Raw genomic sequence first — 27975 nt, forward strand, 5'->3', positions numbered from 1 at the left:
AAGGCTCCCAGATTGATTCAATACCACCTTTCCTTCTTAAGCGTTACTTTAAGATCTTTGGTCCAGCAATCCTTACATTGGTTAGTGAAAGTTTAAACCAAGGTATTATGCCAAAAGCCTGTAAACAATCAATCATTTATCCCATTATTAAAGATCAAAAAAATAGCATTGAAGATATGTCAAATTACAGACCAATAGCCAACATTCCATTCTTATCAAAATTAACCGAGAAGGTGGTGTTTAACCAGTTATCAGACTTTATTGAAAAAACTAACATCCTGCACCCCAATCAGACTGGCTTTAGGCAGCATCATTCCACAGAACACTCATTAATAGGTATGACAACATCCATTCATTATTTCCTGGACCACCACCAATCAGCTCTTTTAATTTCTATAGATCTTTTGGCCGCCTTTGATATGATCGATCACGAGCTGTTATTAAACAGGCTCCAATCTATAGGTGTCACAGACCAAGTTTTATCCTGGTTTCAATCTTACTTCTCTGATAGTTCTTCATCAGTGTTCTTCAATAATGAAACTTCTGATACTTTCATCACAACATATGGTGTTCCTCAAGGTTCTATACTGTCTCCACTTCTGTTCAATATCTTTCTCGCCCCATTGCTGACTCTATGTCAATCCATTGGCTTTAATGTATTCGCCTATGCCAACGATATTCAACTTTTACATCCTATAGACACTAATAATCCTTTGGACATACCGTCAATCAATACTAAACTGGAAAAAATATATCACTGGCTGAATAATAACAGACTTGCACTGAATATCAATAAATCAAATGTGATGCTTTTTCCCTGGAAGGATAATTTTAAACTCAACCTTCCAATTACTATCAAGGGTCTTCCTTTGCAAGAAGTACATAACATTAAAATTTTAGGAATTATCTTTGATCATAAACTCTCTTTTCATGACCACATCAGTAGCATTATTAAATCTTCTTTTTTCAGGCTCCGACAAATCCGTTCTGTTTCTCAATTTCTTTGTGCTAATTCTCTCAATATCCTAATCCATTCTCTCGTTATTTCCAAGATAGACTATTGTAATGCTTTGTTCAACGGAATAGCTCAAAAAGAAATCAGACGCTTACAGATCATTCAAAACACGTCCATTAAGCTTATTTTTAAAGCTAAGAAATTTGATCATGTAACACCCCTTCTTAAGGAAGCCCACTGGCTTCCAGTTGCACACCGGATAATATATAAACTTTGCTTGCTCACTTTTAAATCTCTTTTTTTCAAAACCCCAGCTTTCATCTACAAATTATTAATCCCTTACACCTCCAATAGAACATTAAGATCCGTCGAACAGCATTGTTAACGATTCCTTCCCTTAAAATCATAAATACTCGACGACTAAACTAAACTAAACTAAACCTTGGGTTTATATACCGCACCATCTCCACGAATGCGGAGCTCGGCACGGTTTACAGGAAGAAGGATGAGAGAGGAACTACAGTGGAGAGATTAAAGAGTTAGGTGTAAAGGGGGAAGGTGAGAGGCCTAAGAGGGGGGAAGTGTTACAGTTTTGAGAATAGCCAGGTTTTTAGGTGTTTGCGGAAGAGTTGGAGGGAGCTTGAGGTTTGGAGTGGGGAGGTGAGGTTATTCCAGATCTCAGTGATTCTAAAGGGGAGGGATGACCCAAGTTTGCCTGCATGGGAAATACCTTTTATGGAAGGGAAGGATAGTTTAAAAATTTGGGAGGATCTGGAGGAAGTAGGGGTTGGGGAGTTCCAGGATAGAGGGATAACGGCAGGAAGGATGCCATGTAGGCCAGACACGCACATTTGAAGTGGATCCTGGGGATTACTGGGAGCCAATGGAGCTTAGACAGGAGTGGTGAGACGTGATCAAATTTGCTTTTCGCGAAAACAAGCTTAGCTGCAGCGTTCTGAATCCGCTGAAGGTCTGTGGAGGCTTTTCTTGGTTAGGCTGAGGTAGATAGAATTGCAATAATCCAATCTGGAGAGGATGATGGATTGTACTAGGACTGCGAAGTGTTTTTGGTGAAAATAGGGTCTGACTTTCCTTAGCATGTGAAGGCTGAAGAAGCATTTCTTCACCAGGGATTGGAGATGTTCGTTGAAGGATAGAGAAGAGTCTAAGGTGACACCCAGAACGACAGTTCATTTTTTCAGTTACGGCTCCCCAAACCTGGAATTCTTTCCCTAGCCATTTAAGGGAAGAAACTAACTTGGAAAAATTTAAATGTAAACTGAAGACTTTTCTCTTTAAAGATGCCTTCATAAACTAATTATAAGTGGCCTTTCTTAATTAATCCTTCAATCTTAGAACTAACTTTACTTTTCTTTTTACAATTTAATCTAAATAAAATAATACTTTTTTTTTTTTCTCTCTCTCTTTTACCCTCTCCCTATGTGTTTTCCCTACATGTTTCTTCAACTTTTATTTACATTGTAATTCTTTCCCATTTTTTCCCTATGTTTCTAGTTTTTGTCAAATCTTGTCAATAGTCTTGTTAGTCTTATTTATTGTATCAACCCCCTTACATTGTAATTTTATCAATATGTACATCGCTTAGAATTTAGATTAAGCGATTAATCAAATCATTATTAAACTTGAACTTGAAACTTGAGAATGGCTTGGAGGGAAGGAGGAAGGTATGCCAGATCAAGGGTAAAGGAAGGAGGAGATGGAGAGAGGCCATATGGAACAGAGAGAGAGAGGGCGGACACTGGATGGAAAGAGAAGAGAGGGGCAAGACAGAGGGTGAACAGTAGATGGAAGGGGTAGAGAGAAGGAGACACACCGAATGGAAGTGTGGAGGACAGGGGGAGCAGACGTTGGAAGGAGGGGCCAGGGAAAGACACAGACAGAAAGAATGACAGCGTCCAAGGAGAGAGAGACAAATTAAAAAAAACAAAACAGACAGACATCTACTCTAGCACCCGTTAATGTAACGGGCTAAAACACTAGTTTATAATAATATATACAAGCAAAATACACTTGATAAAAGCACGTGCCAGAAATACAATACAATACTTCAAACCAAAATAATAAAAGAAAAAAAAATCTCACAGAAATATGTGATACATAAGCCACAACATGGAAGAGAAACAAACAGAATTAACCCTTGAGGCAACAGGGTAAATAAGAATAGGGAAAGGGGGGGGGGAGGATAATTAAAAAATGTCTTTCTACTTCAAAGCTAATCTCAGCATTAGCCCAGCACAAATAATTTAGGAAGGGAGTTCTGACTGTTTTAGCTTCTATTAACAACTGAAGCTGATCTTGAAGAAGAAACTACATTACATAAGACTGTGAGCCTGCCGAGACAGATGGGGAAAATGTATGAATACCTGATCTGTAACCTGTTCCGAGCTCCTTTGGGAGGGTGGGCTAAACAAATTCAAATAAATAGATTTGCAAAGATATCACAACTGAAATGTTCCTCCCAAGGCCAAAACATACTCTCAAGTGGATTTGGTGAAATCAGGGATAATGTCCACATTTTTAAAACAAAGAATAAGCTCAAAATATGATCTTATGGACATACATAAGAATTGCACAGGTAACAGCTTCAATTCCTGATTTCTCCAGGAACCTTGTTAGGTTCTCTTGGGCAACTGATTTCATTCCTTAGAGGTGTTTTAAGTAGGACTGTACTGTATTTGCATTTGATTCAGTTCAGCCCCGAAGAATGATTTAAATTCGAAAACAAATAATCTGGGGCTTTTCTATGCTAAATCCTACTGAAATAAGCACTTGGATGTTATATTCATATTAGAGAATGACACGGTGGCGGTTTACCCGCGGCCACCACATTTTAGCCGCGGGTCACCCGCCGAAAACGGGGAAGAAAACTAGCAGTCGCTGCGGCGACGGGGACAAGGCCATTCACCGCCCGCGGGGCGGTGAATGGTCTTGTCTCCGCAGTGAGGTATCAAGGATCGCGCGGTCCCCGTAGCCACCGCCCGCCCGTAGCATTTAGCCAGCTCCCTCCCTCCACCTCACCTTAAATTTCGAGTTTTCCGGCTTCCTTTTTTCCGAGCCGCGCGTGTTCAAAAATCCGTGCACGTGCGGCTGCGCGAGTCAATCAATCTTCTCCTCTGACGCAACCGGAAACAGGAAGTTGCAGGAGAGGAGAAGTTTGATTGACTCGCGCAGCTGCGCGTGCACGGATTTTTGAACATGTGCGGCTCGGAAAAAAGGAAGCCGGAAAACTCGAAATTTAAGGTGAGGTGGAGGGAGGGAGCTGGCTAAATGCACGGCTTTTTGAACGCGTGCGGCTAGGGAAAAAGGAAGCCAGCAAACTCGGAACAAATATAAGGTGAGGTGGAGGGAGGGTGGGGGCTGCTGGACCATTCTTTATTACTTTGCCATACTAATTCCATTCTATGTTAGGTGCCACGGACTCAGATTCGAGTCCTAGCGATGATGAGTTAAAGATCCCAAAAGAAGCCACCTTCTAAATCCAGTGGTTAGAGCTACACTACACTCCTTGTGACCCTGGGCAAGTCACTTAATCCCTATTGCTTCTGACACAATGGGCAGTTCCAAAGACCAAGACTGGCCAGTGTCAAAGACAGGATGCTGAGCTTGATAGACCCTTAGTCTCCACTGTTTTTAGTGATCAACAAAGTTCTATGTTTCTATAATCACCCTAATTCTGTTATCATTGGACTAGATATTCAAAATGATTTAAATGGCCAGGACAGGCTCCTGGCTGTTCAAATCATCTGTCCAGGGCTAACCAGGCATTTTCAATCTTCATGTTCAGCCCAAATGGTGTCACACAATTCAGCAAAAATACCCAATGTTGTTCCTCATAATTTAAATATTGCTCATAGAAGGAACAACATTGGGTATTTTTGCAAATGGAAGTTGGAGGGTTAATTCCCTTGAAACAGCCAATTGAGTGAAACATGAATTCATGCTGGGACACAAGATAGGTTGAATTTGTTTTGAATTTAAAAAGAAAAATGATCAATGAAGAATACTATAATGGCAAGAAAATATAATGATAAAACAGCAACTAATTTTGCCTATTTTTATATATTAAAAAAGTACTACATAAGGTGAATGTCCATATTGCTGTCTGTTGTTCTGCTGAGCACTGGCATTTAAACAGCAAAATGCATTTATTGCATACTTGTCCTCTGTCGGAAACATTATGGTGGTATATTAGTTGTGTTAATAAAAATTTATAAACAAAGCCCTGCCAGCTGAACATCTCTTTCTCTAGTTCAGCAGCAGGAACTTTGATTTATAAGAATGGAATACGCTAAATATTAGAGTACTAAGGCTTATATGGATGCTGCGGGGACGGTGACGGGGCGGTGAATGGGATGGCAGTGGCGGTGACGGGGCGGTGAAAGGGATGGCAGTGACGGTGACGGGGCGATGAATGGAATGGCGGTGACGGGGCGGTGCAGAGGATGGTGGGCCGGGGCCGGGGCGGTGACGGGGACAGATTTTTTCCCCGTGTCATTCTCTAATTCATATTCAGTATTTGTATTCAGCTGAATTATATTTCTCATTGTTCATATTTGGCTGAATAGTAAAAGAGCTCTAATTCTAACCCTCCTACAGGTACATTTTTTTAAATTGTCTCTAACTTGAGAGTTCTTAAAAGCTGGCATTTGCTTTTAAGTTTAACACAGGATCATCTACTTTTCCTCAGACCACAATGACTATTGTGCTTCTTTCCTGCTCATTCAAAGACATACCTGACTTGCCCCTCTCTGCGGCCCTGGTACAACTCTCCTACCTTCCTTTCTTTCTCTTCCTTCAACACTGCTGTGCTGCTGGGTGTCTCATGATTGCCCATGCTCCTGCCACTCTCTCTAGTCAATGGCAATAGAGACTGCAGGAGTACAAGCACGTAGCTCAAACTCAGAGGGCCACTGCTAGACAAAAGCATCGGTACAGCTTTGTAAGAAGGATGAGGCGAGACAAGTGTTTCACTGCTAAACACCAATTTCATGTCTCTGAGGGCTTCAAAGTGAACAGGTGGCTCGAAACTGAAGACCAGGAGCCCAATGCGTGTATTTCATCATAGAGTTTGCTACCTTTTATAAATGACAATTTCAGCTTGCTAGATTTCCAAGGACAATGTGGCTCATTTCAAAATGTATTTTCACTAAATTACTTGGTTTTTTCCCCCTCACTGGTGGCGATGAGTAATGCTAGGCTGCTCCAATAACAGTCACTTGACAGGATTGAAACCCCACAGCCTTCCAGGGAAGATGTGATGCTTTAAGATACAAAGTCATTCCTTCCACCTTTTATGTTCTGCTGGAGGTCAAAGGACACAAGAGTGATTTTCTATCTCATCTCAGTACTAGGACACACTGCATTCTAATCTAGCTACTCCTTTCAATTTTAAGTCCTCTGTTCCAACAGGTAAAGCATTGGAAGGTTTAACATCTTAATATTTCACCCCTCAGCTCATGCCGCAGTAGGCCCGACATGTGAGGTACAACTAGAGAAGTTCCATAGAAGCTAAGAGTGGCCTCCCACTATCTCACCTGCATTTGAAGTCACAGGAGCCTGCGGCCAACAGCACATTGTTGGAGTGCCAGTCTAGGCTCAGCACAGTGGAGCGAATGGGCTTTTTTATGTGTTTGCTCACCCACCTGAACAGAAAGAAATATTGAAACATGCCATTACAGAAAATCTCTACCATATGCAAATAGAGGCACAGAGTTCACTAGAATTTATTGGCAGAATTCCATACCAAAAGCAAAATGTGTTATGGCCTTTAGCATGCAAAACAGAACATTTCTTTGTCTACTACAGACATAACCAAGAGAAGTTATCAGTATAGCTAATGACAGAAAACAAAATTTGACCATGTCCTTTCAGAGCTAACTAGGGTCAGACTGAAACATCAAGCAAAATTTTTTTAAAAAGAAAGGTATAAGGCCTGTAAGACTGCAAAATGTTCCTTTCCAGAGTGACTACCCTGCAATTCTCAGGTACTGTATCAGTTTTTTGTACACTGCATAGATGTTCCCATTAGATTCAGTATATTAAGTGTGAATAAACTTGGAAGTTGCAAAGGTTTAAACCTTCAGTCAAAAGATATGCTAGTCTTAAACTGTGCAAGTTCTTTTCAGTCTCTGACACTGCTATGCTTGGCTTATAAATCTGACCTTAAGACCACAAATTGGAGAGATTATCAGTCAGCACCCACACCAAAGTAGAGTGCAAGAGAAAAACTTACAAAATTCTAACAACCCCCCTCCCCCCAAAAAAAAAATTGTGAAGATTTTCCAGATAAATTCTGAACCTCCAACATTTTGAGCTGGTATTGGAATTTACTCTTTGTAATAATAGCTAAATTATAAGGTTTAAGAAGCCCAAATTTGGCTCATCTGATGCAAAAGCAAATTGACTCTCAGTGTTTTTATAAGATTCTTGGGGGGGAGGGGTATTGGAGAAGGCTTAGGAACCTATAATCACATCTTTCCTAAAAAGATCTTCCCACCTCAGGCAGCTCTGAAGGCTCGAAGATGCCTCCATCACTGGCCAGTAGAAGCTGCCACTTCCCTCCCTGGCTCCAAGTACACCTCCTTGATGATCAGTCAGTCCTAGTTAGCCGTGTCAGGCAGGTAAGCCAAATTGGAATCTCCTGTGTCACAGCACACCATTCTGCACCTTGAGACAGAAGGTCACAACCAGTTTCTAAGTGTTTTTACCCTTGAACCACAGTTTAGAGTAGAAACCTATAATATCAAAGCTTCCTTAACTACAAACTATTTGAAGGCAACAGTATAGAAATCAAATGAAAAACAGTGAGTTGTAGCTTTCCTTAATTCATTGCATCTTAAACACAAACTTAACACTGAAATTTAAATAGCAGAGATATAATACAATGTCAACATAATACTTATGAATTTGGGGCCAAATTAACTTCCAAAAGGTATTTATGAGACACCTAATAAGCACACATTGAAACATTCAAACAACATAAAATGACGCTATAACTTTTCTTCAATACAGCTGATCATATAGCTTAGGGGCCAAGTGCAGATATTAGATTGGTGATGCTGAATCCGTTGGGATAAACAGATGTGTGGCTAAACTCAAGGCAAGTTGTTTGTACAGTTAAACAAGATATATGAGGAACTGATCTAAGTTACAGTATGTGTAGCAAACTAATCCAGATGCAGAATGAGTCAGTCACCCTGTGTATTAAAGGCTTGGGAGAAAAGCCAGGTTTTCACCTGCTTCCTGAAGTAGAGATCGCCTAGATTGAGATGTAAATCATCTGGGAGTAAATTCCAGAGCATGGGAACTACACCCGAGAAAGCTCACTGGTGGATATCACATCGTACAATTTCTTTTGACGAGGGTACAGAGAGCCTCAGTTTGCTTTTCAAACCAGAGATGACATGGATATGCTTTTCAGTCTGATGCCTTTTAGGATTACTATGGTCCTTTTTATCAATCTTAGTAATACAATGTATGCCTTCATTTAAGAAGCTCCTCAGAGATTTCTGCTCACCAGTCATTTTCTGACTCAAAATAACACACTGATATGAGCCGAGCTCCACTGCCCACAGCAAATTTATTCTCCAGGGGAGACCACTTCACAAATGTGGCTGCACGATTGATTCTCAGGATCACCAGAGTCGGTTTCCACACACCATCCTTCTGACTCCAGACATAGGCATTACGATCTGCACCACAAGTCACAATGCGATCGCTCTTTGGAGCCCAGTCGATACCTGAAATTTAGACCTTAAAAATCAATACTTTTGGCCTAGAACCCTCTCCATGGTCATGCTCTACCACAAGTCATTCTGAATACAGAGTAAGGGTTTTCTAAATCTTTACATCTGGGTTGTCAATCCCACTTTCATTCTTGTGTTTCCCCAAATACTTTCAAGTTTACTAAAATCCCTTTAAGTGAAGAAAGGTAAACTAAATTGTAGAATTTACACAACATGGGAGCTTAAAACTGTTCAGAAATGTCAATTTAAATCTCATAGGATAACTCTTTAGGAAAACGAAAAAATAGGCAAGAAGCAGATCTCCAAGATGAAAATTTCATAGTCCAAAGGGTTCAGATTTCAGGAATTCTGATACACAGATAAATATTGTGAAATTAAACTTTTGGGATACCCTCCCCTCGGCTTCTTTGCAAGTTCTGATGTGGATTTGGCTTTCTTGGTTCTAAGATCAGCCTTCCAAGACAGCTGCCTTAATTAACATGTCATCTTTTAGAATGCTTTCAGAAGAGGCTGTAATCTAGTAACCATTTATTCCTTTTATTCCACTGTTCAAGCAATTTCTTTCTGCTACTTTGGGCAACTGTAACTAAATTCTACAGCAACTACTATGTCTTACGTCTTCATTTGCAGCAACCTGGGGATTGTTTTCCCAATATTGATTCCTCTCTTATCTATCCTGACAATCAGAAGAGAACTTTGGATGAAAGTCACAGAGCAAGTCCTTTCCCCCCCCAAAAAAAACCAAACAAACCATGAATGTGTCCTTGAATCACCGTCTAGTTTCTTTAAGTGGCCTGGGAAAGGGCAGTATAGCCCTAAGCCTAGAAATTACTATGAAAGATAAGAGTAATTCATTTCTTGGCCACCAGATTAATGCTATTACTTCAATTTCATATATGCAGCGATTTTAGAAGTGGAGAAACATCAGGGAACAAGCAGAAACCAACAAAATTACAATTTACAGACATCCCCTTCCCCCCTGATTTTCCTCCTAGGCTGTAACAGCCTCTCTCACTGTGACCTGTGCTGGCAATGTGCTGCAGCCTGCCTCAGCTCCAAAGGTAGCTGGATCTGGAAGAAGGAATCGCTGCCTCCCAACTGAATGTTCTTCTAGCGCTGAATCTTGGGTTATTAGTCCGACTGGTTGACTGAGCATCCAACACCCGCAAATGCAAAAATGGGGGAGGCAAAATGCAGCTAGCACCCTGCGAGACTCCAGAGCCGCCTATGGATGCCTAACAGCCTGAGCTTAAACCCCTGCAACACAGTAGGCAAGCGATGCTACAAGAGGAATGGCCCTGAGCTCCAAAAATGCTTCTGCAGGCTGGCAAACAGGTACCACAAGGGATCGACCTGTCAGTTGCAGACCTCAGTCTGCTTCTCCTCCACACAGGCAGAGATGTACCCTCGACTAGGGGAGCTCTTAGCACTGAAATGAAGTAAAACAAAAAGTGAAAAGAACAAACACTGATAAAAATGAAGAAATAAGCAGAGCAGAGCAGAAAGATTCCTCCAGGCTTGCATGCATATGGAAAAAACTGAAGTGGGCAGCAGAGTCCTATGGTGAAGGGGGGGGGATTCAAAAGCCAGAATGGATTCCTTCTGTATGGCTCAAGGGCACTGGGATAGTACCCATCTGTCCAGAATGACACACTTATTGCACTAGAATTAGATCTTACCTGTTAATCTTCTTTCCCTTTGTCTCAGCAGACCATAACCTAGAACATACCTGAACAACCTACCTACCCAACCTACCTGAACAACCGCCTCATCCAAACCATCTCAATCAGACATAGAAAAACACACACCCCATTCACACACCCCTCGATCAAAGAAGTAAAATGGAAAAAACTATACGATGGCCTCCTGGCCACTCAAGCAGCTAAACTAGATAACCAAATCTCCAATCTACTGATAACGACACCAGACTACAAGACGCTCAGAAAATAAACAAAAACTATACTCTTCAAGAAATTCCTGAAACAGCCATAACTTCAGAAAAGAATAAAAACTACATTCTTCAAGAAATTCCTGAAACAACCCTAACTTCAAATTTACCGTTCTTCCTCCCTCCCTCTTTCCGCCACACAGAAACTACATAACCTACTATTTACCTCTCTAGAAAGGACAAATGTTCTTCCATTGTAACCCTCCGTTTTTTATCTCTTTTGTAATCCGCCTTGAACCGGCAAGGTAATGGCGGAATAGAAGGAGAAATTAGGTTCTTACCTGCTAATTTACTTTTTTAGCTTCTCCAGACCAGTAGAGGTTAATCTTTAAGAATGGGTATATATCCAATCATGACCAGCAGGTGGAGACTGAAAACAAAACTGTGTGGACAGTATATAATATACTCCCTTCTCTATTTACATCAGTCTGCCGAATAGCCAAGCAGAACTAAGAACTGGAAAACAGAAAGAAAACAATACTCCAAACAGGAGTAACAAATAACATACCCAAATGATGTTGGAAAATGCAGAGGAGAAATACCAGAAGGAAAATGTCTCCACAGCTCGCCAGCTAAGCCAGCCGAGCCACAGCCGCTGTTCTTTAATTCTCCCCGGCCCTAGAAAAATACTAGAACCCGCAGCAAAAAAAAAAAAAAAAAAACCTGCCCGCGAAACAGCCCCAACAACAACAACAACAGACAGGGTGGGGACCTCTACTGGTCTGGAGAAGTTAAAAGTAAGTAAATTAGCAGGTAAGAACCTAATTTCTCCTTCTTTAGCACTCTCCAGACCAGTAGAGGTTAATCTTTATGAATGGGACGTACCAAAGCAGTCCCTCACACGGGCGGGACCCCCGAAGGGCTGACACCAGAACACACACACCGAACACCGCGTCCTGACGCGCCAGAACATCTACCCGAAAGAGTCCGACAAAGGAATACAAGGAAGACCAAACCACAGCCTTACAAATGTCCACTGGAGGCACAAGCGACGACTCAGCCCAAGAAGCCGCCTGACCCCGAGTAGAATGAGCTTTGAGAAACTCCGGAATGGGCTGCTGCCCCAGAAGAGAAGCGGAAGCAATAGTCTCCTTGATCTAGCATGCAATAGTAGCCCTAGAAGCCCCAGCCCCCCTAAGAGGACCAGTCAGAAGGACAAAGAGATGATTTTATTTCCTGATCTCCTGGGTCCGTTGCATATAAGAGCGAAGGACCCGACCAACATCCAACTTGCTCAGCTGTCTTTGCTCAGAAGAGCCCTCCCAACTACCCAAGACCGGGAGGACCACAGATTGATTGACATGAAAAGGAAAAACTACTTTCGGCAGAAAAGGAAGGAACAGGCCTCAAGACAACCTGCTCCCAAGAAAACTCCAAGAAGGGAGCCCTACAAGAGAAAACCTGTAGCTCAGAAACACGCCTAGCGGAAGAAATGTCCACCAAAAAGACCGTCTTCAGAGTAAGGTCCTTCAAAGAGCAGCCGCCCAACGGTTCGAAGGGCGGGTGCATCAGAATAGAGAGAACCAGACTGAGATTCCAAGAGGGAATAGAGGACCGCACGGGAGGCCTGAACACCTTGGCCGCCCGCAAAAAGCAAATCACATCAGGAATGGCTGTCAAACGCTGACCCATCACAAACCCCCGAAAGGCTGACAAGGCCACAAGCTGAACCCGGAGAGAAGCCGAAGCCAGGCCTCTATCCAGGCCATCTTGCAATAACTCTAGGATGTTAGGCACAGAAACGCGAAGAGAGACCACTCCCCGCACCTGGCACCACCCCTCAAAGAAGTGCCAAATCCACACAGAAGCCTGAGAGGTAGAAAGCCTCCAGGACCCCAAGAGTGTAGAAATCACCCTATCTGAATACCCCTTCTTACCAAGGCGACCCCTTTCAAAAGCCAAGCCGTAAGACAGAAGGGAGACGGGTCGAACATGGGAATGGGACCCTGCGTCAGAAGGTCGTCCAAGGGAGGCAGAGGAAGAGGATCCGCCACCAGAGTGTCACCAGATCTGCGTATCACGGATGTCGAGGCCAATCTGGAGCCACCAGAACCACCAGACCCGGATGGCGAACAATGCGGAGAAGAACTCTGCCCACTAATGGCCACGGAGGGAACATGCACAACAGCCCCTCTGTTGGCCATGGTTGAACCAGAGCATCCAGACCCTCGGCCAGTCCATCCCTGCGACGACTGAAGAAGCGGAACACCTCGGCATTGCCACTCGTGGCCGTCAGGTCCATCAGGGACTGACCCCAAGCCTGCATTATCAACTGAAAAGCCACAGGGCTGAGACACCACTCACTGTGATCTAAGATGTGACTGAGGAAGTTCGCCTGAACATTCTCCACCCCGGCCATGTGAGAGGCCGAGAGGTCCAGAAGGCGTGACTCCGCCCCAAAGCATGAGCCGAGCCGCCTCCTCCGCCACCTGAGCGCTCTTGGTGCCTCAACGATTGACATAAGCCACCGCTGTGGCATTGTCAGACCGGACTCTGACCGACTTGCCCATCAAGAGGGAGCGGAAGGCTAACAGCGCCAGAGGGACGGCTCTGGTCTCCAACATGTTGATCGACCAGGACGCCTCCTCCATGGACCAGGTGCCCTGAGCTGAGTGACCTAGACACTGAGCCCCCCCAACCGAGGAGACTGGCATCCGTGAGAAGCACCGTCCACTGCGATAGATCCAGACTCATCCTCTGGACCAGATGAGAGGTCTGGAGCCACCAAAGAAGACTGCAGCGCGCCAAGCCTCGCAGAGGGACAGGGACCTCCAAACTGAGCCTCTGGGGTGACCATCTACGGAGCAGAGCATACTGAAGAGACACATGTGGGCCCGCGCCCACCTCACAACATCCAGGAACGCTGCCATCGACCCCAAGACTTGGAGGAAATCCTGCGCCCGAGGACACCGGGACGCCAAAAGAAGGCGAATCTGAGATTGCAATTTGCTTACCCGGGCCTCTGGAAGGAAGACCTTCCCCAAGGAGGTGTCGAACAGAACCCCAAGGTACTCCAGATGCTGAGCGGGGTCCAACCGACTCTTGGAAAGGTTGACCACCCAGCCCAGTGACCGGAGAAACTCAACCACCCGAGCCATAACTCGGGCGCTCTCCTGCAACGACTTCGCCCGAAACAACCAGTCATCCCAGAAGGGGTGCACCAGAATGCCCTCTGACTGCAATGCCGCCGTGACGACCACCATCAACTTGGCGAACGTCCGGGGAGTCATGGCCAGGCCCAAGGGAAGCACACCGAACTGATAGTGCAGACCCAATATCGCAAAGCAAAGAAAGAGCTGAGGAGAGGCCCGAATGGAAACAGGCAAGTAGGCCTCTGCCAGAGCGAGAGAAGTCAGGAACTCCCCCGGCTGAACCGCCAGAAGGACAGACTGCAGTGTGTCCATGCAAATAAAAGGGAATTCTGAGAGTCCTGTTGACCTCAGTTTAAACCAAGGATAGGCCGAAAGGTCCCCTCCCTTTAGGGCCCCATAAAGGAAATGGCGTACCAGCCGATACCGCACTCCTGAGGGGACACTGGACAACTGCTTTGAGATCTAGCAAGCGCTGAAGGGTCTGGCGAAAGGCTAGCGTCTCCCATGCCACCTGACATGGAGAGGCTAGATATGATCCGGCAGAGAGCGGGCAAAATTCAAATACATAACCGTCCCGCACCACCACCAGGACCCACTGATCGGACGTGATCTTGGCCCACTTGGGAAACAAGTTGCGAAGCCGGGCCCCCACGGGAACCAAAGGGGGCGCCGGCAAAGAGACATCGCGCAGGACGGGCAGCAGGGGAACCGGGGGGAACTCCCAGCCCCCTGACGGGCCCCCTGAAAAGACTGCATGCGCTAAGCCAACCGACCCCGGGGAAAAACCGGAAGCCTGGAAAGAAGCAGTCCCATGCCCCAGGCGAAACTTGCGAAATTCCCGCAGACGCCCCCGGGCAATGCCAACCCGAGATGCCGGGCGGGCACGGTCCTCAGGCAGACGGGGCACCTCAGAGACGGTCAGAGTCTGAACCACCGGATCTAAGTCCTCTCTAAACAAAAAACAACCCCCAAAAGGGAAATTTTGGGAAGTTCAGTTTTGGACGCGGCAACCGCCGACCAAGTGCGAAGCCACAAGGTACAGCGTGCGGCCACCAAAAGTCCCAGACTTAGCAGCACCAAGTCACAAAGAACAACCGAGAGGAACGAGGCAGTCATCTCAAACTTCACCACCTCCTGATCCACTAAGGACCAGTCATCAGACTCACGATCCAGGACATGCTCAGACCACCGAAACACAGTGCGAGCCACCAGCCCCACACAAATAGCCGCCTGGACACCCAAGGCAGAGACATCAAAATTATACTTAAGAAGTGTCTCTAATGTACGCTCCTCAGAGACCCTAAGAGCAGAACCGTCCATAACAGGCACGGTATGCCGCTTAGGAAGTGCCGAGACCACCGCGTCCCCCATTGGCGAAATTAAGGTAGCCCTATCCCCCTCCGGGATGGGATACCCATGAGCCAAGGCGCACACCAAACGAAACGGCGCCCGTAGGCCACTGCGCCAACACAAAATCCCGAAAATCCTGACGCACAGGAAAAGAGCGGGAAACAGGACAGACCCCCTGAAGCAGAGGGGCCCCCATACGCGGGGTCTCCGGTGGCGCAACTTCAAAAATGTAGCACCAAGGAGACCTGCTACATCAGGTCTAAAAGCTCATCCCTCTGAATAAAAAGCGCACCACGGACGCATCTGCTCTGGAAGACGGGAAACCCGTCGCCCCGCTGCCAGCGGGCGTCCCCTCTAGAGGATCCTGGAAGCCCGCCAAAGCAGCCAGGTCCTCAACCATGCCAACACGCTCCTCCGACCACCAATTCGCAATCCAAGCCCCCCCCCGCGGGCGCTTGGATGAGGGAGGAGGAAGAGGGGACGCCAAACGAAAAGAGGGAGGCAAAGCCATAGGGGGCACGGAGGGAAACCACCCCCGAAACCCCCCAAGTGCACGTGGGACCCCCAATTGTCTGCACAAAGAAAGAAATTAAATTGGGGACAAAAAACCCCTGGGGGTCCCCAGGGACTCCCTGCCCCAGCAGGGGTCCCTGCTGAAACCTGCCCCTGTGTTTGCAATACAGGGGGAAGGTCACCTGAGGTTGCAGACAAAATGGAGGGGCCAGACAGAGAAAATGGCGAAGTTCCCGCCAAAAATGCTCCCTCCATGGCCTGTAGCGGCTGAGAAGGCTGAACAGTCCCAGCCGCTAAAACAGGCAAGTCGGCATCAGCTGTCAAAAAATCAGCTGAGAGGGAATCCTTCGGGGAATCCCTCCGTGGGCGGTTGGGGAAGACCGGGCTTCCCCACTGCTCCCAGCCGACTTGCGAGGCACCATCGGCGGGGAGCTCTGGGCGCCTGCAGCTGCTGCCGACGGAGCTCCACCACCCCACCGGGCCAAACTACCGATTTCAGTCTGGCCGCGAGTGCCTCGCGGCTGGACCTAATTGTGTCCCACTCCCCCGGAGAAGGGCACAATTGCTCCATACGCGACCTAGCTAGAAACAAAGTGCCGGTTAGAAGAAAAAATACAGTAAAAAACATTAAACTGACAGGGAAGCAACCCTGCAGACCGGCACTACCTCAGGATTTTATTTTTTTTTACAGAACAGACTCCACAGGCTCTTGAAGCAATATGCCTTGCTTGATTTAGGGGGCAAAGCTTACTGCTGAGGCTCCTCTAAAAAAATGTGGGGAGGTGGAGGAAGTGGGGGGAGGGACCCCGCTCGAGACCCGCCGGGTTTGACACCCCCGAGGTCGGATGGACCCCCAAACAGGGCCCGCCCAAGCTCCGTCCAGCCAAAAACAGGGACTAGAAACCCCCTAAACAAATTCCAACAGCCCTACCAAGGGAGATGGGTACAGATCACTCAACACCTGCTGGAGACTGAAAGAAGACTGATGTAAATAGAGAAGGGAGTATATTATATACTGTCCCACAGTTTTGTTTTCAGTCTCCACCTGCTGGTCATGATTGGATATATACCCATTCGTAAAGATTAACCTCTACTGGTCTGGAGAGTGCTAAAGAAATCTCTAATGTAATATAATGTAACATGTAAGTTATGTCTGTAATGGGACTAGTGTTATTTAACTTATTTACTGTATAAATGATCTGGAAGTCGGAACAAGTGAGATGATTAAATTTGCAGATGACACTAAACTGTTCAAAGTTGTTAAAATGCATGCGGATTGTGAAAAATTGCAGGCAGACCTTAGGAAATTGGAAGACTGGGTGTCCAATTGGCAGATGAAATTTAATGTGGACAAATGCAAATGATACACATTGGGAAGAATAACCTGAACCACAGTTACCAGATGCTAGGGACCACCAAGGGGGTTAGCACCCAAGAAAAGGATCTGGGTGTCATTGAAGACAATACGATGAAACCTTCCGCCCAATGTGTGGTGGCAGCCAAAAAAGCAAACAGGATGCTAGGAATTATTAAAAAAAGGGATGGTTAACAAGACTAAGAATGTTATAATGCTCCTGTATCGTTCCATGGTGCAACCTCATCCGGAGTACTGCATTCAATTCTGGTCTCCTTATCTCAAGAAAGATATAGTGGCACTAGTAAAAGTTCAAAGAAGAGCGACCAAGATGATAAAGGGGATGGAACTCTTCTCGTATGAGGAAAGACTAAAAGGTTAGGGCTCTTCAGCTTGGAAGAGACAGCTGAGGGGAGATATGATTGAAATCTACAAAATCCTGAGTGGAGTAGAATCGGTGGGTACAAGTGGATCAATTTTTCACTCAGTCAAAAATTACAAAGACTAGGGGACATATAGGAAAATATTTTTAAAACCAATAGGAGGAACTTTTTTTTCCACTCAGAGAATAGTTATGCTCTGGAACGCATTGTCAGAGGTTGTGGTAAGAGCGGATAGTGTAGCTGGTTTTAAGAAAAGTTTCCTGGAGGAAAAAGCCATAGTCTGTTATTGAGAAAGACATGGGAGAAGCCACAGCTTGCCCTGGATTGGTAGCACAGAATGTTACTAATCCATGGGTTTTGGCCAGGTACAGTACTAGGGACCTGGATTGGCCACCATGAGAATGGGCTACTGGGCTTGATGGAACCATTGGTCTGACCCAGTAAAGCTATTCTTATGTTCTTATGTCCATTAACAAGCAAATTGAGAATGAAATCAAAGTTTTGTGTGTTTTGCTCTATAAGGGCCCCCTTCAGCATAAGTTCATCATATTTCAAGTGATAAAGCAACAAATCTTATGACTTCTTCTTCTTGTGAATCAAGACATTAATAGCATACATCTTAGCCCCAAGAAAGCCTCATCAGGGGAAAAGGGAAGCAAGAAGGATGGACTTTGGACACTTACATATAGGAGACCAGAGAAAAACACATTGAGAAATATGTTATATTCAAAGTCAGCTCTTGTACAAACTTTGTTAATTGGCCTAAGTGATTCCATAATGTGATCAGTTGAGGATCTATAATGTGTAAAATTTGATAAGCTAGGTAATTCACCTATTCTGAGCAAGGTGTTAAAGTTGTATCTGCCAAAGTGTGCCAAACATGTAGGCTACCTCCTCTGTGCTTTTGTTTAGGATTATTCCTCTCTATATAGGATAAACCTCTCTAATGACAGTTTTCCTTTGATCCCATCCTCCAGATAGGATGAAGTGCCATGTCCTGAATGGAAGTGGCTTTCTTTTTCTTTTTAAACAAAGTGGCAGAGAATCAAGACAGGACCTGATTCAAAAGGTCACAGACTATAAGTCAGAACAGAAGACAGAGGGAGATGTGCGATACGGATTAGAAAAAGGCTTCTGAGGAGTGGGCAATAGAAACCAGATGAAGTATCCTTGTTGGCGGTGTTTACATCAAGAACCCTGGAATAAACTTTTTTAAATTATTTCTTCCAGTCAAAACCACCACAACAAGGAGACCCTGGAATTACCCTGGCCTGGTCTCGCAAACCGTACCTCAACAGTACAGCTCAACAGCCCTCATAGAGGAGGAGGATTTTGCTAAAAACACCTCAGAGAACGTCACGTTTGGCAATCACTCCCACGGGTTTAATAGTGTTAATGACAACCCAAATTCTGCCTTTCAGAAGCACAAACCAAAGAGCAACAGAAATGCAAGACAAGATGTACTTGCTTTACAACCTGCTATATGGGGTAAAAAAGAGCAGCTGAACAGAGTATTACTTATGAGATTAAAATAACCACAGTGTCAGGCCCTTGCAGCCCATACGATCGGCATTCAAATTAGAAAGTTTTAGAAGTACATAACACATTGGACAACCACTAGTGAAATCATCAGAACTGCTTGAAAAAACAGTCTGAGACATTACCTCAGCCATGAAAGCTGTAGCCCAATCAAGCATGCTGCTTTGGCCTAAGCTACTTATGAGATGTTGTTCCCCACAGCTCAAATGCCTGTTTAAGGCCTAAGAACTTCCTGAGGGCAAAGCTGCTTCAGAAGTACTCACCATGACGATATGCCCTACATAAAAATCAAATGGCAAACTTTTGTAACCTGGAGTTTCTTAGACTCTAGCAGTATAAAACCACTGCTTTTAAAAATAAAATACAACCTGGACGTATAGATGAAAACCCACTATGTTTGTGGGAGTGTGTGGAGCAGGAGTTAGAGCTACAGCCTCAGCAACCTGAGGCTGTGAGTTCAGATCTCTCGCTGCTCCTTGTGACCTTGGGCAAGTCACTTAATCCCCTCATTGCCCCAGGTACACTAAAAAGAGTTTGAGCCCATCGGGACAGATAGGGAAATATGATAAAGTACCTGAATGTAAACCACTTAGGATATAAGTGGTATATAAATAATTAAATACAAATAAATAAATAAATAAATTTAAAAGGGAGGCAAATAATGGATAGGCTATGGTTCTTTTAAACAAACTGGGATAGGATTAGAGAATTAGAGGCAGTTACAAAATCAGTCAGGGACACTGTACAGGCAATTAGGCCTGATGGGCCGCCGCGGGAGCGGACCGCTGGGCAAGATGGACCTCTGGTCTACCTCAGCGGAGGCAACTTCTTATGTTCTTATGAAAGAATACAGATTATGTTCTTATGGCATATTAGGAGTTCTTAACAGGGTAGAAGCAATGGTTTATTTTATACTGGGATACGTTTTACTAGGAGTTTTTGAATGGGAGAGTATGGCTCACTGCCACCTAAGAGCTCTTACTGTGCTTTAACAATCTTATAGTAAAGGTGGGTTAGAAATAATTTAAATTCCTGTTAGTGCATACCAGTAAAGATTTTGCTGTCTTATATTTAGGTTATTCTTCTAGTTCCACAAGCCAAACATTCACTTGCAGTGATAGAGCTAAATTTTGCCTTAAAAAGGAGATAGGAATTTCTATACTACAATCACAAGGAGAAAAGTCCAACCCACTATTTTCCTCAGCAACAGCTGTAAAACTGGGACCTGAACAGAGCAGCACAGTCATTCAACAGCCAATAAACACCTGCGACTCCAAGAATAAATGTCACTTGTAACCTCTAAGATTAATAGCACCACAAACACCACATCTATGCAATACACTGAGCAGACAGAATACGAGTATATCATTTGAATCATTAAATGCCCTCAACTGGCTCAGAATAAAGGGCCATCAAAGTCCAGCATCCTGCGACTTGGATTGGCCACCATCAAGGCAGAAAGCACAGTTACTTACCGTAACAGGTGTTATCCAGGGACAGCAGGCAGATATTCTTGACTGATGGGTGACGGCACCAACGGAGCCCTGGTACGGACAATTTTAGAGTGATTGCACTCTAAGAACTTGGAAAGTTCTAGCAGGCCGCACCGTGCACGCGCGAGTGCCTTCCCGCCCGACAGAGGTGCGCGGTCCCCAGTTAGGATAAGCCAGCTAAGAAGCCAACCCAGGGAGGTGGGTGGGACGCAAGAATATCTGCCTGCTGTCCCTGGATAACACCTGTTACGGTAAGTAACTGTGCTTTATCCCAGGACAAGCAGGCAGCATATTCTTGACTGATGGGTGACCTCCAAGCTAACAAAAAGAGGGATGGAGGGAAGGTTGGCCATTAGGAAAACAAATTTTGCAAAACAGATTGGCCGAAGTGTCCATCCCGTCTGGAGAATGCATCCAGACAATAGTGAGATGTAAAAGTGTGAACTGAGGACCATGTAGCAGCCTTGCAGATTTCCTCAATAGGCGTGGAACGGAGGAAAGCCACAGATGCTGCCATAGCTCTAACTCTATGGGCCGTGACAGAACCTTCCAGTGTCAGTCCGGACTGAGCATAACAAAATGAAATGCACGCTGCAAGACAATTTGACAACGTACGTTTAGTAACAGGACGTCCTAATTTATTCAGATCAAAGGACAGAAAGAGTTGGGGAGATGATCTGTGGGGCTTAGTACGCTCTAAATAGTAAGCTAGAGCCCGCTTACAGTCCAAAGTATGCAGAGCCTGTTCTCCAGAATGCAAGTGAGGCTTCGGAAAGAAGACAGGCAGAACAATAGATTGGTTGAGATGGAATTCAGAGACAACCTTAGGGAGAAACTTTGGATGTGTACGCAGAACCACCTTGTCATGATGAAAGACAGTAAAAGATGGATCTGCAACTAGTGCATGTAGCTCACTGACCCTCCTGGCAGAGGTAAGAGCAATAAGGAAAAGTACCTTCCAAGAGAGAAACTTGAAAGAAGCGGTAGCCAAAGGTTCAAATGGAGGCTTCATTAAGGCGGAAAGAACTACATTGAGATCCCAGATAACAGGAGGGGCTTTAAGAGGTGGTTTCACATTGAAAAGACCCCGCATGAATCTGGACACCAAGGGATGAGCTGAGAGGAGTTTTCCATGAACTGGCTCATGAAAAGCCGCAATAGCACTGAGGTGGACTCTGATGGAAGTAGACTTGAGGCCAGAGTCAGACAAAGAAAGAAGATAATCCAACAACGTCTCCACTGCGAGGGAAGTGGGATCAAAATGATGAAGAAGACACCAGGAAGAAAATCGAGTCCACTTCTGATGGTAACATTGCAGAGTGGCCGGTTTCTTGGATGCGTCCAGAATGGAGCGAACGGGCTGAGACAAAAGAGTATCAGTCGAAGTCAGCCCGAGAGATACCAAGCTGTCAGGTGCAGAGACTGGAGGTTGGGATGTAGAAGGGTCTCCTGAAGTTGTGTAAGCAGCGAAGGAAACAGTGGAAGAAGAAAGGGTTCCCTGGAACTGAGTTGAAGTAGAAGGGAGAACCAATGTTGCCTGGGCCACCGTGGAGCAATCAGAATCATGGTGGCTCGTTCCCTCTTGAGCTTGAATAAGGTTCTTAACATGAGAGGCAGGGGAGGGAAAGCGTACAGGAACAGATTGGACCAATCGAGGAGAAATGCATCCGCTGCCAGACGGTGAGGAGAGTAGAGTCTGGAGCAGAATAGGGGCAGCTGGTGATTGTGAGGAGCTGCAAAGAGGTCTATCTGAGGAGTGCCCCACTGAGCGAAGATGGACTGCAGAGTTAAAGGATCGAGTGTCCACTCGTGAGGCTGGAGAATTCTGCTGAGCTTGTCCGCCAAGGAATTCTGTTCTCCCTGAATGTAGATAGCTTTCAGGAATAGATGATGATCTGTGGCCCAAGCCCAAATCTTCTGGGCTTCTTGGCACAAGAGGCGAGAGCCTGTCCCACCCTGCTTGTTGATGTAGTACATCGCAACTTGATTGTCTGTGCACAGCAGGAGGACTTGAGGAAAGAGAAGATGCTGGAAGGCTTTGAGGGCATAAAACATTGCTCTGAGTTCCAGGAAATTGATGTGATGCTTCATTTCCTGAGCTGTCCAAAGTCCTTGAGTTTGGAACTCGTTCAAATGAGCTCCCCAGGCATAAGGGGAGGCATCGGTGGTGATGACAAGTTGATGAGGAGGTAGATGGAACAGAAGACCTCTGGAGAGATTTGAGGATATCAACCACCATTGTAGAGACTGACGAAGAGATGATGTCACAGATATGTGTCGTGAGCAAGGATCCGTCGCTTGGGACCACTGGGTAGCTAGGGTCCATTGAGGAGTGCGCAGGTGAAGACGTGCGAGGGGTGTGACATGAACTGTGGAGGCCATGTGGCCCAAGAGTATCATCATTTGCTTGGCAGAGATGGAACGTTGTGGAAGCACCTGCTGACATAGAGATTGAAGTGTTTGAAGACGGTTGGAGGGCAGGAACGCTCTCATGAGGACTGTGTCCAAGACTGCTCCAATGAATTGAAGTCTCTGAGTGGGGATGAGATGAGATTTGGGTAGATTGATCTCGAACCCCAGCAAACGTAGAAACAGGATGGTCTGGTTGGTGGCCTGTAGTACTGTCTGAGATGAATTGGCCTTTATCAACCAATCGTCTAGGTAAGGAAACACCTGAAGGTGGTGGGAACGTAGAAAAGCAGCCACCACAATCAGACATTTGGTAAACACTCTTGGAGAGGAGGCAAGACCGAAGGGTAGCACCTTGTACTGGTAATGACAACGAGTGATCATGAAGCGTAGGTACTGTCTGGAAGCCAGATTGACCGGTATGTGAGTGTATGCTTCTTTGAGATCGAGGGAACATAGCCAGTCGCCTTGATTGAGAAGAGGGTAAAGAGTGGCTAGAGAGAGCATTCTGAATTTCTCTTTGACCAAGTATTTGTTGAGATCGCGAAGATCTAAAATGGGTCTGAGATCTCCTGTTTTTTTGGAGACTAGAAAATAACGGGAGTAGAATCCCTGCCCCTTTTGATCTAGAGGAACTTCCTCTATGGCGTTCAGAAGGAGGAGGGATTGAACCTCCTGAAGAAGGAGTGAAACCTGAGGAGTGTTCAAAGCAGACTCTTTTGGCAGACTTTGGGCAGGAAGTGTCTGAAAGTTGAGAGAGTAGCCGTGGCGGATGATGTTGAGGACCCACTGATCCGAGGTGATGGTTTCCCAACGGCTTATGAAAAGAGTAAGGCGTCCTCCTATGGGCTGCGGAAGGTGGGCAGAAGGAGGAAGATTGGCTATGTCCTGGAGAACTAAGTCAAAAGGGTTGAGTAGATTTTTGTGAAGGGGGAGGCTTCACCTGTTGTTGCTGCTGTGCTGGTCTAGCAGCTTGCCTCTGACGCCTGGGTTGTTGTGTGGCCTGTGGTAAAGGACGAGCCACAAATCTACGCTGGTAGGCCGACTGGTGGCGAAAAGGCCTGGTAGGTGGGGTTTTCTTTTTCGTTTTAAGGAGAGTGTCCCACCGAGTCTCATGAGCTGAGAGCTTTTGGGTAGTGGAGTCCATGGATTCTCCAAACAGCTCATCCTCCAAGCAAGGTGCATTGGCCAGGCGATCTTGGTGATTGACATCGATTTCTGAAACTCTAAGCCAGGCCAGTCGCCGCATGCCCACTGACATAGCCGTGGCCCTAGAGGTCAGCTCAAAGGTATCATAGATTGATCTGACCATGAACTTACGAAGTTGTAAGAGCGATGAAGAAGTTTGGCGAAAGGCAGATCTTTTACGGTCAGGGAGGTATTTCTCAAAAGTTGACAAAGTTTGAATGAGATGCTTAAGGTAGAACGAAAAATGGAAAGCATAGTTCCCAGATCTATTAGCTAGCATCGCATTCTGATACAACCGTTTGCCAAACTTATCCATGGCCTTACCTTCTCTGCCAGGAGGGACAGAGGCATACACACTAGCCCCCGTGGATTTCTTTAAAGTAGATTCCACCAGTAAAGACTCATGGGGGAGTTGCGGTTTGTCAAAGCCAGGAATAGGTATGACCTTATATAAGGAGTCCAGTTTGCGAGGAGCTCCTGGAATGGTCAAAGGTGTCTCTAGATTTTTATAGAAAGTCTCTCGCAAAATATCATGGAGAGGCAATTTTAATAATTCCCTTGGAGGCTGGTCAAAGTCCAATGCATCGAGAAATGCCTTAGATTTTTTGGATTCAGCCTCCAAGGGAATAGAGAGAGAGTCGCACATCTCTTTGAGAAAAGAGGTGAAAGAAGTTGCATCAGGTTTGGAGGACGGATCTAAACCAGAAGGATCCTCGTCCCCTGACAAACACTCTCCCTCAGAGAGGAAAGGCTCCTCTGAATCACCCCACAGATCAGGGTCCCTCACTTGAAAGCTACGGTCCCGTGACTCCGGTGTGGAGGGTTCTAGGTGTCGAGTTTTGTGAGTCGACTTACCAGACCTCTGAGAAACGGTACCGGGAGATGTTATCGGGTGTGCCGGTGCCGAAGTTTGCACCGCCTGGTGTAAAGACCTTGGTTCCGGCGCTAAAATTGGCATGGACACCGAGGAAGCTGTATGTACCGGTACCGACAAAGTGGATACCGATAAAAGAGGCTGATCCACTGCCGGTACCGGTAGCTCAGACCGGACCGGGACTGGAAGGCTCGGTGTCAGAAGAGCAGGCAGGAGCTACTGCAATTGCTCTTTAAGCTGTACTTGCAGGACGGCGGCAATTCGCTCGTCCAGCGAAGGCATCGGTACCGCTTTTTTCTTCTGCGGTACCTTTGGTGCCCTCTACACTCCGAAGAGGAACCCGAGGTCGAGGGGCTAACCTCAATCTGAGCGGAGCGCTTCCGCGGGCGCCTCGAGGTCGGCAGGATTGGGCTCGCTGCCACTGAGACCGGAGGGCGCTCCAGCGGGGAAGGCTTCTTAGCCGGCTTACCTGAGGAAAGCGATGCCGGCGCGGTGTCGATGAGGTAGGTGCCGACTGCGTCGGGGCTGAAGTCGGGGTCGGTGCCGCCGAATCCGACATCTCGGTACCAAACAACAACCGCTGTTGAATCTGGCGGTTTTTTAGAGTTCTCTTTTTCAGAGTGGCACAGCGGGTGCAGGTGGACGCTCGATGGTCAGGACCGAGGCACTGTAAGCACCAGTTGTGCGGGTCGGTAAGAGAAATGGGCCTCGCGCACCGCTGGCACTTCTTAAAACCGGGTTGGGGGGGCATGAACGTAAAAACGGCTTCTGTCAAATCGAAGGCCGAGGCCTCGATGGTGGCAGCAGGCCACGCCGGGGCGAACCCGAAAAAATGAGAAAAAAAGAAAAGAAAATTCTTCTTTTTTTTTTTTTAAAAAGAAAATAAGAAAAAAAGGAATAAAATACCGAAAAGGTTTACGCGAGCGGGAAGGCGTTTGTGGAAAAAATTTCAACAGCCATTGAAAGTGCGTCTTCTTAGCTCCGCGGAAACTAAGAAACTGGGGACTGCGCGCCTCTGTCGAGCGGGAAGGCACTCGCACGTGCGCGGTGCGGCCTGCTAGAACTTTCCAAGTTCTTAGAGTGCAATCACTCTAAAATTGTCAGTACCGGGGCTCCGTCGGTGCCGTCACCCATCAGTCAAGAATATGCTGCCTGCTTGTCCTGGGATAATCCTATCTATTCAATACCGTAATGTTGCCAATAATAACAGAGAATCTTTTAGAGCCTATTCAGTTGACCTAGTTACTTCTCCTCACTGCTAAAAGGCCAGATATAAAGCCAAACTCTCTCTCTCTCAACCTGTTCCTTCTTAGGTATCCAGGACTACTCCTTCCCATATCCAGATCCAAGATCTATAATCTGAACAACCACAGTTGTACTCCAAGCCTCCCAGCTTCCTTGTATAGCCTGCATTTCCTGACATTTATCCTAACTGTACTCCCTTGGAACCTCATTTCATGATCCTTTATTCTAGAAATACCTTTCTACTGAAAAAGCCATGCTACCTGCACATTTCTACCACCTTTCAAATATTTGAATCTGTGCATTTTATATTCCTCATCTCTCCTCTAGATCTTTCAGTCCCATCTCAGAGGGCTTTTGATGTAGACCCCATACCAATATGGCAGTTCATTAGCCAGTCTATGGATACTTCTTCAGAGGAATAGCCTCCTCTACTGGATAAACATTCATTACATTACATTAGGGATTTCTATTCCGCCATTACCTTGCAGTTCAAGGCGGATTACAAAAGAATTATCCAAGATGTATTACAACAAGAACTTACCAAAAAAAAAAAAAAAATTGGTCATTTTCAAAAAGAATGAGAAATGGGTAAGGTTATTTGTTTGGGGTAGTTGGTTTTAGTGAGAGGTGGAGTTTGAGACTTGCGGTATTATTTCTTTTTTCAGAGTTTTCTTGAAGAGTATGGTCTTTATTTCTTTTCTAAAAGTCTTGTAGTTGAGGGATGCCGTCAGTAGATTGGCGATTTGGTTGTCTAGTTTGGCTGCTTGAGTGGCACAATGGCATTCACGTCCTTTCTTCTACTGATTTTTGCCTTTCCCTTAGCACCCTCACATTCCTTCAGCTCCAGCCGCTGCCTTAGAAATGCAAATATGTTAGTGCGATTGCCATTTCTAAAGGTTACATTGGCACAGGCAAACTAGTGAGTCATGTGACTTTCTTTTTACATCTTGGGACAGCAGGAGAGACGTCAATCACGCACCTCTAGCAATCTGCTGCAAAGCCTGAATTTTCTATAACTATCCGACTCATTTCTACAATACAATTCATTTCTGTGCTTCACAAAGTAACACCATTTCTGTCTGGTGTGAAACATCAGTAGGTGGTTTAATGCCTGTATTTGGAAGCCTGTAGAAATGAGTGCTTTTAATAGAACACTGCTAAAAAAAACTATGCCAGTTATCCCGGTATACAAGCTGACTTATTTTACTTAGAAATTTATAAAATTGTTAGATTCTTAAAAGAACAAAGGGCTCTTGCTATTAGGTTATTTGTATGCTCCTTACCAGTCAGAATTTGTACATGCTTCTTCAAAATTTCCCGTTACCATGGTAAAACCATGCAGCTTTCTTCGTAAAAAAACCAACAGCTTACAAGATAAGAGAACTTCACAAGACTACCCCCATTCCCTTCAGATTCCTTGTAGACCTTCCAAGCTATGCTCCTCTTTCCTTACCTGTAATGTGGCCATTGTGTTCTTTCAGCTCATGGGCTTTCACCCACTGGTTCCCACTCTTTTTGTAGATGTGAACTTCATGGTTGTTGGGACTGATAGCAATCTCTGACATATTAAAAAAAAGATAGAGAAATCCAAATATTTTATATACCTACAGTCCAAACAGTGCTAGTATAGCACAAGAACTCCCCAACCTCTACATATTGTTCCCCCAAAAGATATTTTACAAACCAAAACCAGATTAATGAAGAGCTCTGTATTCATCTATGTTCTAGATGAGCAGGCTGAATGAACCCCCTGATCAATACAGCATTCTGTTATACCCTAAGGCACTGTCCACAACCCAGTCCTGAGAACATAACTGCAAAGTTTGCTTTTCAAGATACCCACAACAAATACACATGAAAGATCTA

At 45.5% G+C, this 27975-nt stretch overlaps 1 protein-coding gene across 1 annotated transcript in view; it reads right to left on the reverse strand.

Annotated features, from left to right (window-relative positions):
* The window catches only part of ARPC1A (actin related protein 2/3 complex subunit 1A), a 51128-nt gene that overhangs the window by 16738 nt on the left and 6415 nt on the right, over window positions 1-27975 (reverse strand). The window contains exons 3-5 of the mRNA XM_033914250.1: window positions 27563-27667; window positions 8493-8715; window positions 6511-6618 (exon numbers count right to left, since the gene is read on the reverse strand). Of these exons, the coding sequence (XP_033770141.1) occupies window positions 6511-6618; window positions 8493-8715; window positions 27563-27667 (436 nt within the window). The remainder of the gene's footprint in view (window positions 1-6510; window positions 6619-8492; window positions 8716-27562; window positions 27668-27975) is intronic.

Source organism: Geotrypetes seraphini, chromosome 11, assembly GCF_902459505.1.
Source record: "Geotrypetes seraphini chromosome 11, aGeoSer1.1, whole genome shotgun sequence".
NCBI lineage: Eukaryota > Metazoa > Chordata > Amphibia > Gymnophiona > Dermophiidae > Geotrypetes > Geotrypetes seraphini.